This window comes from Lipomyces japonicus (genome assembly GCF_038497905.1).
Source record: "Lipomyces japonicus strain CBS 7319 unplaced genomic scaffold V1514scaffold_30, whole genome shotgun sequence".
Taxonomy (NCBI): domain Eukaryota; kingdom Fungi; phylum Ascomycota; class Lipomycetes; order Lipomycetales; family Lipomycetaceae; genus Lipomyces; species Lipomyces japonicus.
In genome coordinates, this window is record NW_027117842.1 from 46,189 (window position 1) to 59,531 (window position 13,343).

Genomic DNA, 13,343 nt, shown 5'->3' on the forward strand with positions numbered 1-13,343 from the left:
AGATAGTGGCTAGATTTGTGAAGTTTGGTTACTACTTCAGAAAAAACTCGGAATACTTCTGACACTCGCAAAACAAATACACGGCACATGGCAAGATGTAGTTTATTTAATTTCCATTGTCAGAAAAATGAATTTGATTATGTTACGGGTAATTTGATGCCACGTCTAAAATGGCTGAACGCGCTTTGAAATTGCACTTCCATCTCCAAACCGGTTCCAATGTCCACGAACTGCCTAGTTTCTAATACTACGGTATTCAATGAAGTGTTTGAGATTGTAATGGTACACATGTTGTTATATGCCTAGCACTATGGGACCTTTAACAGTACATGAAGTTGTAAAAATCACACATGGCATTGCGATACGTATTCAATTTTTTTTGTATAATGATAAAGCGGTTAATAATCTATGACGATTCTAATAAAGAAATAACGTGGTGCTGAATTGTCGTCAAACATTTTTTTTTTTTGCTTTACAGTTATTGATAGTATATGATTAACTATTATCATGACAAGTTTGTCATCGTGGAAATAAGTAAGACTATTATGAAAATTATGCTTCTTATATTCCAGCCGATTTCATTACTGTAACAAATTGATCGAACCCAACCGGTCCGTTTGGGTCACCACACGCGACGCGCATCATGTCAGCTAGTAGTTCCTCATCAGCCATGACGGCATCATCATTAGCCATCGTGGCAATTTGTTTTAACATGTCCAAAGTGATAACTTGGCCACTGTCATAATTATCTTTGGGTTTACCCGAAACATCTAAAAAGAGGTTAAACGCATGCTCGTATTCTGGCAAATGTCTCGTCGCCGGCAATGATGTTGTTGTGATTCCGGTATCATGCTCATGGTCTTGCCGGCGTTGCTGATATTTAAATGCCAAAATCTCAATCAACAATTCCTTGTTGGCCGCGCCTGACCGAGCAGGATCCACCGTGGCTGCAATGTCATTGATTTCAGCTGCCGGCGGGTCATCAAACCCTAAAGCAATCAGCACGTCTTCGATCATGTCCGTAGCAATCGTCTTGCTATTGGCCGTGCTTGATATGTTTAAAACGTCCGTAATTTCGCGTAATTCGGTTTCGGATAGGCCAAACGATGGCATCATTTCCGCCGTTGATAGTGGTTGGGTGGGCATAGAAGTATTTATGGATGCCAAATTTAAAATTGATTTAGATGATTGTGAGGTTGATTTGGATTGTTGAACGTAGTACTCAACCTGATCATCTTTGTAGTCGTCGTCGTCATCGTCGTCGTCTTCAGGTACAAACCCGCCTCCGCCGTCGTCATCGTCATCATTATCATCATCAGGTAAAAAGCCCCCATAATCATCACCATCATCATTTAATAAAAAACTTTGGTCTAAACTGTCACTTTGTTGAGGTTGACCATGTGCTTTGGTGTCGACGGCAGGCGCATCGTCGCTCAACCGTGATTCACGATCTTCGTCTTCATTAACATGACCTTCAAATTCAATCTCGTCATCATCCTCAAATACAATATCTGCATCTTCAACTTCAGAAGAGGAATGTGATGACCGTGACGGTGATAAACTTGATGATGATGATGACTGCACGTAAATCGGTCGCGAAGAATTATTTCGGTCACGATTCCTGGCAGATCTTCGAGTTCCCTAAATATTAAGAAAAAATTAGAAAAGCCCCAGGGTTTAAACTTCTAAATCATTGTACTCTCAAAAAAAAAAGAAGGTCCTAAGCCTCAACATACTTCCTCCATTATAGGTATATATTGCCTGTAATTGAATGCTTCCTCTTCCCCACACAAAGCCTCTTCTTGCCCTGATCCCATCTTACACAAAACCCTATTACACATGTAGTCAGGGGTATTTAACTGCAACGAAGCGTTTTATGAGAGCTTTCTCTTTTTTTTTTCTTCTTCTTTAGTAGTATTATTTATAAGTCTCTTTCTATAGCTAGAGCTCATTTCCGACGTGGATAATTCATTAGCTTGTTTATTTCACAACAGGGAGTACGTGAGTGTGGACACTAGAGATACAGTAAATGTCATAAGGAGAGCTAAATGAAAATTTTTTTTCTGATTGGTTTTTCTGTTAAAAAATCAAGTTTGGTTTTCTTTATGATACATTCCCCCCATTGTACCTGCATGCATCTATATGTAGCTCTTGTGACACAGGGTACGTGGATTTGCAGCATGTTAATGTCCAGTCGGTTAGCTTATAAATGGATGACCGTCAAACATACCTGTAAGCTTTTTTTTTTGTAACACAGGTCTTTGCATGACATCCTGCTGGGTAAAGTTATCAAGATTTTTGTGATGCGTTTAAAAACTCAATGCGAGAAGCAAGTTGTTCCAATAATACCGATGACGTATGCCCATGTTGGTGAACTGAGAGAGAAATATCAACGTATTGAAAAATAGCGCATCCCCTGTCAACCATTCCAAACCAAAACTGGGCAAACCTGATGCCGGGGTACTTGTTTGTATGTGACGTTGTGTAGCTGATGGATTTAATTATTAATTGACTGTACAATGTATTTGCCAAATGAAATGGTGTATCAATACGCTTTAATGATTTTTTTGCAATTTATAACCGGCAATTAAATTTTATAAACCGGATAGTTGTATTACGTTATATATACGAGTAAGTATACAATTCTCAAGGAAATAATGGCTGATGCAAATATAGAGGTACAATCCATATTCAATTAATTTATAATCATACAACGTAAACCTCCGAAATCTTTCTGAGTTGATGAACCAGAGCCTTGCCATTCCTAGGTTGCATCAGTGCGAAGCTCGGTTAAACTCGGGCATGCGAAAAGGCATTTGGCCGGTGCCACATACTTAAAATGCTTTGAGCGCACTCCTAAATGTTTTAGACCTTTGTTTTATAAACACTCTGTTCATAAAAACAATCTAATTGATACCTTCATTGAGTGTCATCCTGACAGCCAAAGTATTTGGGATAAACATGCGCATGATGCCTACCTATGCAAATCACAAAAAAGCAGGGTTTAGCTCGTGTAAGGTTATATCTCGTCCAGTTGCAAAGATCGTTAAAGTGTTGCCCATTGCAAGGCTGTTTTAGCGAAATTTTTTTGAACAACCGAGACGCGTTGCTTCATTTTGCGACAAGATGTATTGTGACATCCTTCGCAATCTCCTGTCGGGACCAGAACAGGAATTGTCGATTTCAGATTGGCTGAGTTATTCAACGTTTGCTAAACTTTTTTTTTGTCTTTCCATAAATTGGGACAATCTACAAACAACGCAGCTCACGAGCCTGCTAACGATATAGCTAGTTAGTAATGAGGACGAGCTTTTGGACGTCAATGAGGACACGTCGTCACTGACGGATCTCACGGATGCGGCATATTTTAATCTAGAATATGCTAGTCCGGATGTTGATGATGATTATGATGCAGAAAGTGATCTTGGTGATTTTGATCATGGACCTGGTTAAGGCCATGACGCACGAGGTCCATTCAGTTTTACTCAAAATACCAATCCAAATGTCACATGGTGCGACATTTTTTTGACAATTTTTCTTGAATAATCCTCTTCGGTTCAGCAAAAGACAGGCCAGGCTTATGTTCTGGTTGATTGACTTCATGCTGACTCATTGCCCAAGGGATGAAAAAAAAAGTTTCCATCATTCGGTTCAGCAAAGAGATGGGCAAAAAAGCACATTCTTGCTTCTAGGTTAGTGAAGTTTGCCACAAAGGAATCGCTTCCCTTTCCTCGACTGGTGTCAATGCCGCACTCAGCGACCCCGACCCCCTTTTTTTTTTTTTTTTTTGTAAAAAAGGATAATAAATGCCCCTGATGTGTATTAACTATCTATAACATGAACATAAGGTTCTTCTCTGAGAGTTCGACAAAATAAACAGGTAGAGAGTTCAAGAAAGAAAACAGCAAAACAGAAAATCTAACAATTTTTTATTAAACTCCAAATTTATTACTAAGCTAAATTTTTTTTTTTTCTATTTTAATACGGGGAAACCGAGCAAGCCCGATGAAAAACCCGGAATGTATTGGAAGTTCTAAATAAAGTACATAGAAGATGTGGTACAATAAATAGACAATAGGAAATATAGGAAATTAAAGGTGTAATCATTTTTTTTTATCTTAACTAGGACACTAGGTGCCCCTGACGTGTATTATTTATTTTTTATCTTACATAAGATCACGTGACAAATTGACTTTGGCTAAATTAATCTAAGCAATTTTTAAGCTATTACAGGCTTGCATGGCACAATGGCAGCGCGTAGGATTGCAGATCCCGAGGTTACCGGTTCGAATCCGGTTGTAAGCTTGTTAATTTTTTTCAATTTTTTTAAAATTTGAAAAATTGTACGTTTAATACGACTTTTTAATCGCAAGTTTGGCACGGTATAAATGGAGAACGTTCGTCGATTTAATAATAATTTTGTTAGGTCATAAGCATCTGCAAGTTTTCGAATCCGAAATGTTCATATTTGGAAGAATCATTTTTTGACATTATTTGATTACGACAGGCATTTAGCAATGTGAACTGCGCTACTAAGTATAACTACTATGCGCTGTAATGACGCAGTCTTCTCTTTTTGATCAAAACTGAATGTGAATCCACCTAATCTGTCATGTGAATTTGTTGATAATGAATCTATCGTTGATTTTATTACTCTCTCTTTTGGCAAATGTTGCTGTTTGTTTATTGAGACTATAAATTAGTGCGTACCCAGTACTAGAAGGAACGAGCGTTGGCAGGTCTGTCGCACCGAAGTCTGGCCACAAAAAATGAGACGCGCCTTACGCAGTTGCTTACAGACAGATACGGTTGCACGTGTATGCCTCAGATTGATATAAACGATAAGCCACGCTGTAACACTTTATTGCAGGGTTTGACATCACGGGTCATAAGCTTTCCAACGCTTTTGTTCTTGGTCGTAGGTATTGAAATTGAGTAACAGCAATATTATAAATCGTTTTTGCATAAGGCCGTTTTGTACATGCCATTTTATCGTTTGTTGCGTGGCAGGAGTGTAATCAAGCCAAACAGAAAAAACAATAGGTAATTAGTCTCTTCGTCTCTGGATAATATCAATCGCTTATTAACGCTTTAACAACCCGGGCGCAGTGGAAATTAATGATCAAGGCACAACCAAACTCTGCGTTCCACCGGATGTCCTAATCCTTGTAGAGGTCATTATGTAAAACTCCTATATCGTGGATTTCCTTCTTGGACCATGTTAGCTCTCAATAAGACTTCGAAAACCGTTTAAGGCTCGTCGGTAGACTTTCACATCGCCAGGCCAGGATATCACCAACTTCATGCACAACGCAACCTTAGCCGAATCGATTGTGTAAAAATCATGAGCAGTTTGCGGGAACTTGGTACACTTCGCCGTTACCGAGCAACTTTGAAAGCCTTGAAAATGTGTCCCAAACCACACAATTCTAATAACGTGCAATTGCGTTCAAAGTTTGCTCCTAGTTGCTGGTTTAATCAAAGTTAGCATTACGTATGAACAAAACTAATATTCGAAATTGGCAACTGGATCCGAGCTGCATTTCGCCATTCCTGATCAATGAGCAAAAACTCCACCAATCAAGATTCTGGGATGGCACAAACTTCGTTGGTCCAGTCTTTGCACGTCCATGACAGGGTCTTACGAATAGTAGTAATAAAGTGGTTTCATCTTGTCGCAAAGAACACGCAAAAGTACCAAAAAAATACCCATTAGTCACATATGAGTACCCGAGTCCTTAAACATCACGCCGTATATTGCTGTATTACAACCTCACACGCCAAGAGCTTTGCATTGTATTTGAACTTCTCTGCCATATCTGTTTTGGGTACCGCCATAACTCCATGTGCTGCAAGCCCACAATAAGTATCTCTTCAGTCAGGTAGTAAGTAGGCGTGTATTCATCAGTTGCGAGAACTATTATAGTCGCGGCGTTGTCAAGTCGGTGAAAGCAGAATTGATTGCGGGCATTAACTTCCATCTAATCACAAGCGTTGACATGGATGATTAGCTCAATTCCTTCGCCGAATCCAAATTCGTCTCTGGAATCGGGCAATTTGCATAGCTGCTTGATAATATCATACGCAATATCTGTCCACAAACAGGTGCATCAAATTTTCAGAGTGAAACGAGGTTGTTCATATAGTATCGAAGTTGTAGTCCATAAAAATATTTAATAAAAATAAGCTTTCCAAACGTTGTCTGGTGGAGATCCTTGTCTTATTCTTCACATTGTTTCTCTTTCGAGCCGTAGTCCATATCTATTCAATTTAGATTATCGTTTATTTGCTTCATTATTTTTCTTCTTTTTCAAAAAAAGGCAAAGTAGTGATTGCGCAATATGCCTAGTTCATTGTTCATTGGCGCTACTTGCAACATAAAAGACTTAATCCCAAAAAATCAACATAAAGGCTTCCGGCAACCACATGACCCAATTTCACCACTGACTACAATAATCTCTCATCCTTTGATCCGAGTATAAAGGAAAGAATCACTGCATGCCTGAACAACTATTGAATTAGTTTTCGAGTTGAAGATAGCCCTGTTGATATCTATAGTATAGCTAAATCTACATAAAACGTTTCCAATAATGTCATGGACTGTTCAACTTGGTGAAATATACGAATGGCGTACGTAAGCAGTAAATAAAGTTCACCCCTGAACGAAGCCAATAACTAATTATTGTAAAGATCTCATAAAATCAAAAATATTTTTTTTTCCTTTTTGGCCGGTGAAAATCGTGAAGAATCATTATGGCTCAGGGTGCTTTAAAACCTTCCAAGGGCAAGGCGTGAGTATTAAATATTAGATAGCAATGTTTTGTATTGCTAACATGAATGCGATCATTACAGTCTGTCTAAACCAAATATCCCCAAAAAGGCAGCGAAGAAAATCATTGCGCCACGCAAAAACTCGGCCATCGTGTCTGCCAAGTTAAAGAAGGTATCCTAAAATGAAAGAAATCATGTATGGACATGTATCGTATAACATAAGGAGCTGACAGTGGGTATTTTTTTTAGAAACATGGTGCTGCCATTGCTGTCAACACTGAGAAGCTTCTATCTTCTCGGGTTGGCCATTTGGAACTGCTGAAAGGTTCACGACGAGAGATCGCAAAGTCAGAGGCACTTGCGAAGGCAAAGAAGGAAGCTAAAGGCAAATGATTTAACTGTATCTTTTAATTTACATGCGCATGCTCGGAGTTTCGGGGGGGGAAAGTGGGCGTTTCGTTTTATGTTAATGTATTTAAAAAAAAAAATCTAAAAAGTCTTCACATTATACAACCAGACCATCTTATGACAGCGATTTGTTCATGAACCGTCGTCTGGTGAATGCAAGCCAGTACTATTTAATCATTAGCAACTAAGATAAAAAAAAAGGTCGGGAATAAAACTTCAGTAGTTGGAGTTCGTCTCACCTTGCTGGGGGCCGCATCGCTGTCGACATACACTCTGGCAATCAACCTAGACCCCAGTTCTTGTCGAAATTGAGTTAAATATCCTCTCAGTAACTCCGCCTCGGCTCTATCTCTCGGCGCAGCATACAAGCTGTTTAACGGGAACCCTGCATCTCCCGGAATAGAGAAATGTTCTAACGACAACGTATTCAAAACCTTGCCGGCCTCGTTTCTGTCCACGGTACCCGCCTTTGATGATATGGCCGACAAGCAATCCGATAAAAACAAAATGCCATAAATCAATGTCCGATCAGCTGGTCCCTTGATTTCAAAATTGCGGAAAAATGAATTGGCCCGGAACAGGTCAAGAATCTCGTCAATAATGTCGTAATCCTCAGCGGTTGGGTAGGCAGGGCCACGGAACTTCGTGCGCAATGGCAGAACCGCAAAGTTGCCTGCACAGAAAATTAACATTTTATCAAAACAAAAACAATCCCCAAAGGGGCAATCCAAAAAAAAAAAATGTGAACCTTCGACTTACCGACAACGCGGGTATCCGGCTCTGAAAGGAACGTTGAGTGATATGCCTAAGACCCATCAACGTCAGTTAATGATGCACGGAAGCCGCCAAACCACCAGCACATGGGTCCGTGCAAAATCAAAAACTAAAAAAAACCAAAAAAATACTAATTCCGTAATACTTACTGGCATGAGTACGATAATAAATCAATTAGTCGACCACGATCGTGCTGATAACTTGTGCACTGGCGGCGCGGACGTAAGCTGATGCGGTTGTGTTTGCGTACAAAACCCTTGCGCTTCCGTTACCATCACCAGTATAGTTATGAGATGCATTCAACAAGGTATTCAACCAGCCATATTGAGTAACGGACAATGTCGTCCGCATTGGAACCGCCAACCACGGCGAAGGTCGTGCTGCACACGACTCGTGGTCCAATAGAGATTGAACTTTGGGCAAAGGAGGCTCCAAAAGCAACCCGCAATTTTTTGCAGCATTGCTTGGACGGATATTTCAACCACACGATCTTTCACCGCGTGGTTAAAGATTTCTTGATTCAGGCTGGAGATCCCACTGGGACAGGCGACGGAGGCCAAAGTATTTTTCATGATGAAGGCGGGTTTGAATCAGAATTCCATTCACGATTGCGGTTTAATCGCCGCGGTCTTCTTGGTAATGCGGATGCAGACAAGCGAAACGACAACTCACAGTTTTTTATTACGTTGGCAGCCACGCCGGAATTGCAAAGGAAAAATACGTTGTTTGGAAGAGTCGTGGGTGAAACTATATATAACGTCTTGAAAATAGCAGAAGCTGAAGTCGATGACGACGACCGGCCGTTGTATCCGCCGAATATTACGCATGCGGAGATTCTCGTGAACTATTTTGACGACATGAAGCCCAGAAGCATTGCCAAATCACAACAATTAAAACCATCAAAGTCATTAAAATCTAAGCAAAAAGCAAAATCAAGAGTTAAAATATCTTTTGGAGACGATGACGACGAAAACGACAATGTAGACACGGCTCTATTGAAATCGTTTAAGATGAAACCGGCACATGAAATATTGAATGATTCAAGATTGTCCAAAGTTGCTGCATTAGATACATCTAGTTTACCTGAAAAAGCTATACCGAAGTCAGCAGAACCAGTTAATGCAAATTTATTACCTTCTAAAAGTTCAGCATCATCAAAATCAGAATCTTTGCAAGAATCATCAATAACAGTAGTAAAACAAAATGATAAAGATCAAGACTTTGAAGAAACACCAACAGATTATCATAATAAAGCTTCATCAGAATTTGATCGAATAAGTGCAGAGATTGATGCCATGAAACAGTCGCTAAAACGCAAGTCATTCAACCAAATTGATCCTTCACGGACAAAGACTAAATTATCTGCTATTGACGAACAACGGCAAAAATATATTAAACCAAAGGACGAATCTATTTCGAAAAAGAAGCAGCGCAGAAAACGAGAAGAGGATACGTTGTTATTATTACAAAAGTTTACCTCCAAACTTTATGCGAGTGAGTCAGATAGCCAACCTGTGACAACGTCAAACAATGGTGCTGAACTGGAATCGAAAGAAAAATTGTGTGATTTGCACAATTTGCCAAACTGCCACTCCTGCATGTATTACGATAATTTGAGTGATGAAGAAGACGATGGTGTGAGCGGGCTTCTCGGTCATACGTTTGTCGATGAGAAGAGCACGCGGCGAATAACTCGGGTGCCAAGTCCGGAGCCTGCACAATATGCAGCTGGAATCGAAAGCACGAGGGATCTTGCCAGTCATAGAGAAAGACGCAAGCCACCAGTTGAACCCAGAAGAGATCGTCATAACGGACAGCGAATTCACGGGCGATGATACTTGCATATTTAATTGTACATAATCTATTTTCAAAATTTTCTTTATTGCATATAGTATAACGTAAACCATACACATTAAACTACACGGAATGAACTATGTAAATAGACGCCATTTATAAACAAAGTAAACACAACCCACAAAAAAAACATGCTTCAAAAGTACAATCACAAATGAATTTGCTTGAAACTGTACACGAGGTTTTAGTTACGTATTGGTTATATATGCATATATAGTACTTGTCATGCTTTCCCGGTGTCCCAAAATAATAATAATACTATAAAATTTTACTCATTTTTGACGCCACCAGATCCTGACTTCTCGGCCGCGTTAATAGCATTCTTGTCAGTCTCGAAAGCACCAGGACCAAATAAGCTGGGAGCTTGGAAAGGTCGCTTCAAGTCACCAGTGGCGGGCTTGCCAAACAAGTGAATCTGAACAACTTTTTGTTCAAACAACGACTTGATTGGCAAAATAGACTGCATTACGAGTGGGTTGGTGTAACCGAGCTTGAAATGCATAAACAAAAGAATGGCGATGCCGGTGAAGGATGACTGTAGCAATAAAAATGTCAGCAAACAGATGTCTACCATAGGTGGCAACAATCAACATACGCGAACAGCACTGCTAACTTGCTGAAGATCGTAGTCTTTAACAGTCGTAGTGGTAAGCTTTCTTTCGGAAGAACCACCAAATTGACTGGGAGGCTCCACAAACTTCAATGTGGTGAGGTCTATAATCAACCAAAAGTTAATTATCGTTGCTTTATCATGATAAAAGCAAGCAAAAGTCACAATTCGATACCATTCTTGGAGTTAATTTTCAGCCTGACAATGAAGTAAATTCCGAAAAGAATAACGTTGGATAACACGTAAGCCAGACGTGCGTACTGAACGACCTGAGGGTCCTCGAAGGGAATCTTCTTGGACGCCTGCATGAGGCCGAACATGAGAATCATGTTGCTCACAGCTGGGTTCATTTTGAATTAAGAACTTTTAAGCAAATAATATGCAATTTCGTAGACGGATAATTGAGAATTGAATGATACGTGTTCTCAATATAAAACCGAACTCGACAGAACAAAAAAGGAAAAAAGCACGAGCTTCGACAGAGGCAAACCCTTGTTTGGTGGGTCCGGCCGGGTAAGCCCCAGTGACGTGCACGATGATAAAACTGCCAACAGGCATCTACATATCTAGATATCCATATACATCGGTGCTGTTTGTTTTGGTTTTGTTTTATTTGATTTCACGGATTCCTAAAAGCACTGGAACAGAAATAAACAGAATTAGGCCTGCGAGCATGTCCGGTGCGGGTTTGAATTCGCAAGTACACCTGCGGCAACAGGATCAACTGCCCGAGTACACTTTGCCAGGTGCGAAAATGTTCAAATTCTTCTGATCGATATGGCATGCACATGTGAGGAATTTTGAAAATGCTGATTTGAATTTAGGTGTCATGCGGTTTTTACAAACCGAGTGGCAGAAAAATGAGCGGGATCGAATGCAATGGGAGATCGAACGAGGCGAGATGAAGGTAATAAAATGGTCAAGTTCAGGAAGGAGGGAAAAGGGCCAATAAAATCAAGAGCTTTTTTTTTAAATTCATGTGTAGGCCCGAATTGCAAGATTAGAGGGCGAGAAAAGAGGCAACGACCGGCTGATTGACGCGTTCACAAAACGAATCCGCATGCTTGAGAAATCGCTGGCGGAGGAGAGGTACTGGTTAAAATTCAGTACAACTGTCCGGAACTGAGTTGAAGCTAACAAATCTCATATCAGGGCGAAATCTTCTGGCAACCCTGCCAACATTGAAGAGTGTAGTACGGATTTAAAAGAAAACCTACGAGGCCTTGACGACGACGCCTTTAAATCACGTATGTTTTGCTTGCTTTTTCTTGCGTTTGGTTCAAACACGTTTAACATTGATTTAATACAGACCTTACAGAAAACTCAGTGGCTACCAAAGCAAAAATTGCCGAAATCCAGAACTCGCGGCAAAAATCACGACAATTTCTTGAAAAGTATGCTGCCATGTTGATAATTATTATGCGTACCGTTAATAATCTAATACGTTACGTAGATGTCTTCAGGAAGCCACTTATCTTCTTGTGTTTGCAAACTCAATTCCCGGTCCAACAAGCGATTCGGTAGAGTTCGTACCACCACAAACGCATAATCCTGCCGAACCTCAACAGAAGCCACAACATCGAAGTCAACGAGTTAATGGATCATCCGAAAACAATCATTCGGCTGCCGAATTCAACAGAAGAAGTAATAGTGGTAATAATAGTAGCACATTTAACATAATTGAGAGTGGGGTTGAGAGTGTTCGAGGAAGGATCGTCGTGGAAGATGACAACAATGCAAATGAAGCAGCAGCAAAATCAGAAGGTCATCATGACGACAGTCGGATAGCACCGGTGTTGAACATTTCAGAAGGAGAAGCTATTCAACTATCAGCTAATGACCGGACGATTGTGAGCAGTAATCCGGTTGACGAGAACGACACATGGGATTACGACGACCGACCCAAGATAGAACCAGTTCCTGTTGAATAGACTTGTTTTTTTTACCTACATATATACATATTGCTTTAAATTAATGTATTAATGAAACAAAACGAGTTGTGCTGGCAACATGAAACTTTTTCTTTTAATCTACGTATTCACGATCAGCGTATAACACGTAGTCCACGCTTTCGACTGGAATGTCCCACACGCCATCCGATGCTTTCCACAGATATTTGTCATCGGTAGATACGACCGCATACTCATCCGTTATGGTGGACAATTGATCAAGCCCCGGGGTGAGAACCTCAACGTTGTAACTAGCTAATGCAACGTAGATGTACACCACAAGCATAACAATAAACGACGGGAAAACAAGTGCCCACCATCGCGAAGGATAATAATAAATATGCAAGCTATGAAGCACCGATTGAGGTAAAAATGCCCACAATACGTAAACAATGAACGCAAACGTTGATGACACGTAGAGTGCAAAGCCAAAGTACTCGCGTTCGGGCGGCACAGCGTCGCCGCCTACGGTCACGTCTGATTCCTTCGCCAGCCGATCTCCTTCAGGAATGTCGGAATCTGATATCTTGCCTGATGCCCTGTCATTCGAAGCTCGCGGTGAATGCCGGCCTGACGTAAAGAGCGACGTGAACGAGCTGTTGATTGGCAGCGGCTTTGAACGTTTGTCAGTTCGACATGCTTGCTTGACTATTCTCGCACATTGTTCTCACTTACGGTTGGTGGATGATTATAAAACGGTGGCTCAAACCGCATGCTATTGTTGTTAAATGCCTGCAGGTCAGTTGCTGAAGCAGAATGCCTCGACCGGCGCCTGATCGAGCCCGAGGACTTGCTTCTTGCTATGTCGACGATGGCAGCCGAGGCACTGCGACGACCCCCATCCTGCGACAGCAGAGCCGGCCTCGACGATGTGTTCCAAAATATCTTGGACAAATTGCTGACGTAAAAAAAAACAAAAAAAAACAACGTGATTAAGCTATGTCGTGTCTTGCCGTGTGCATCCTCCTCGTTCGTCA

At 40.7% G+C, this 13,343-nt stretch overlaps 7 protein-coding genes and 1 non-coding gene across 8 annotated transcripts; 4 read left to right on the forward strand and 4 right to left on the reverse strand.

The window, feature by feature from the left end:
- Positions 1–561: 561 nt before the first annotated feature.
- V1514DRAFT_321022 (uncharacterized protein) lies at positions 562–1,745 on the reverse strand (the record flags this gene model as incomplete). The annotated part of the gene is made up of 2 exons (XM_066926035.1): positions 562–1,641; positions 1,737–1,745. 2 exons carry the CDS (start codon positions 1,743–1,745, stop codon positions 562–564), a joined length of 1,089 nt encoding a protein of 362 aa, XP_066782340.1.
- A 2,488-nt stretch (positions 1,746–4,233) lies between these two features.
- Positions 4,234–4,305, forward strand: V1514DRAFT_t72. Its single transcript has one exon. It is a non-coding gene; the product is annotated as a tRNA-Cys (tRNA).
- Positions 4,306–6,721: 2,416 nt separating this feature from the next.
- Positions 6,722–7,289, forward strand: V1514DRAFT_333713 (uncharacterized protein). The gene is made up of 3 exons (XM_066928091.1): positions 6,722–6,791; positions 6,853–6,943; positions 7,021–7,289. Exons 1-3 carry the CDS (start codon positions 6,754–6,756, stop codon positions 7,162–7,164), a joined length of 273 nt encoding a protein of 90 aa, XP_066782341.1. The 5' UTR covers positions 6,722–6,753; the 3' UTR covers positions 7,165–7,289.
- On the reverse strand, positions 7,226–8,147 carry V1514DRAFT_333715 (actin-related protein 2/3 complex subunit 3). Its single transcript, XM_066928092.1, has 4 exons — positions 8,103–8,147; positions 7,939–7,984; positions 7,419–7,852; positions 7,226–7,345 (listed from the first exon to the last, which is right to left on the reverse strand). The coding sequence occupies exons 1-4, from the start codon at positions 8,106–8,108 to the stop codon at positions 7,295–7,297; spliced, it is 537 nt and encodes a 178-aa protein (XP_066782342.1). The 5' UTR covers positions 8,109–8,147; the 3' UTR covers positions 7,226–7,294.
- A 7-nt stretch (positions 8,148–8,154) lies between these two features.
- Positions 8,155–9,870, forward strand: V1514DRAFT_333718 (cyclophilin-like domain-containing protein). The gene has a single exon (XM_066928093.1). The coding sequence runs from the start codon at positions 8,292–8,294 to the stop codon at positions 9,786–9,788; it is 1,497 nt and encodes a 498-aa protein (XP_066782343.1). The 5' UTR covers positions 8,155–8,291; the 3' UTR covers positions 9,789–9,870.
- A 205-nt stretch (positions 9,871–10,075) lies between these two features.
- V1514DRAFT_343704 (inorganic phosphate transporter Pho88) lies at positions 10,076–10,746 on the reverse strand (the record flags this gene model as incomplete). The annotated part of the gene is made up of 3 exons (XM_066929155.1): positions 10,076–10,342; positions 10,403–10,521; positions 10,593–10,746. The coding sequence occupies 3 exons, from the start codon at positions 10,744–10,746 to the stop codon at positions 10,076–10,078; spliced, it is 540 nt and encodes a 179-aa protein (XP_066782344.1).
- A 242-nt stretch (positions 10,747–10,988) lies between these two features.
- Positions 10,989–12,422, forward strand: V1514DRAFT_333725 (Striatin family-domain-containing protein). The gene is made up of 6 exons (XM_066928094.1): positions 10,989–11,163; positions 11,242–11,324; positions 11,403–11,506; positions 11,570–11,664; positions 11,727–11,811; positions 11,871–12,422. Exons 1-6 carry the CDS (start codon positions 11,091–11,093, stop codon positions 12,346–12,348), a joined length of 918 nt encoding a protein of 305 aa, XP_066782345.1. The 5' UTR covers positions 10,989–11,090; the 3' UTR covers positions 12,349–12,422.
- Positions 12,320–13,334, reverse strand: V1514DRAFT_309123 (PIG-P-domain-containing protein). The gene is made up of 2 exons (XM_066925739.1): positions 13,042–13,334; positions 12,320–12,979 (listed from the first exon to the last, which is right to left on the reverse strand). Exons 1-2 carry the CDS (start codon positions 13,078–13,080, stop codon positions 12,443–12,445), a joined length of 576 nt encoding a protein of 191 aa, XP_066782346.1. The 5' UTR covers positions 13,081–13,334; the 3' UTR covers positions 12,320–12,442.
- Between the last annotated feature and the right edge of the window lie 9 nt (positions 13,335–13,343).

Excerpts from the sequence above, each read along its gene's own strand:
- V1514DRAFT_333725 (XM_066928094.1), top strand. The coding sequence starts at position 11,091 with ATGTCCGGTGCGGGTTTGAATTCGCAAGTACACCTGCGGCAACAGGAT. Across the intron at positions 11,325-11,402 it reads TCGAACGAGGCGAGATGAAG|GCCCGAATTGCAAGATTAGA; the intron begins GTAATAAAATGG and ends ATTCATGTGTAG. Across the intron at positions 11,665-11,726 it reads CGACGACGCCTTTAAATCAC|ACCTTACAGAAAACTCAGTG; the intron begins GTATGTTTTGCT and ends GATTTAATACAG.
- V1514DRAFT_333713 (XM_066928091.1), top strand. The coding sequence starts at position 6,754 with ATGGCTCAGGGTGCTTTAAAACCTTCCAAGGGCAAGGC. Across the intron at positions 6,792-6,852 it reads AAACCTTCCAAGGGCAAGGC|TCTGTCTAAACCAAATATCC; the intron begins GTGAGTATTAAA and ends CGATCATTACAG. Across the intron at positions 6,944-7,020 it reads TGTCTGCCAAGTTAAAGAAG|AAACATGGTGCTGCCATTGC; the intron begins GTATCCTAAAAT and ends TATTTTTTTTAG.
- V1514DRAFT_333715 (XM_066928092.1), bottom strand. Across the intron at positions 7,853-7,938 it reads GCCGGATACCCGCGTTGTCG|GCAACTTTGCGGTTCTGCCA; the intron begins GTAAGTCGAAGG and ends TTTTCTGTGCAG. Across the intron at positions 7,346-7,418 it reads GCGATGCGGCCCCCAGCAAG|TACTGGCTTGCATTCACCAG; the intron begins GTGAGACGAACT and ends ATGATTAAATAG.
- V1514DRAFT_309123 (XM_066925739.1), bottom strand. The coding sequence starts at position 13,080 with ATGCGGTTTGAGCCACCGTTTTATAATCATCCACCAACC. Across the intron at positions 12,980-13,041 it reads TTTATAATCATCCACCAACC|CCGCTGCCAATCAACAGCTC; the intron begins GTAAGTGAGAAC and ends AAACGTTCAAAG.
- V1514DRAFT_333718 (XM_066928093.1), top strand. The coding sequence starts at position 8,292 with ATGTCGTCCGCATTGGAACCGCCAACCACGGCGAAGGTCGTGCTGCAC.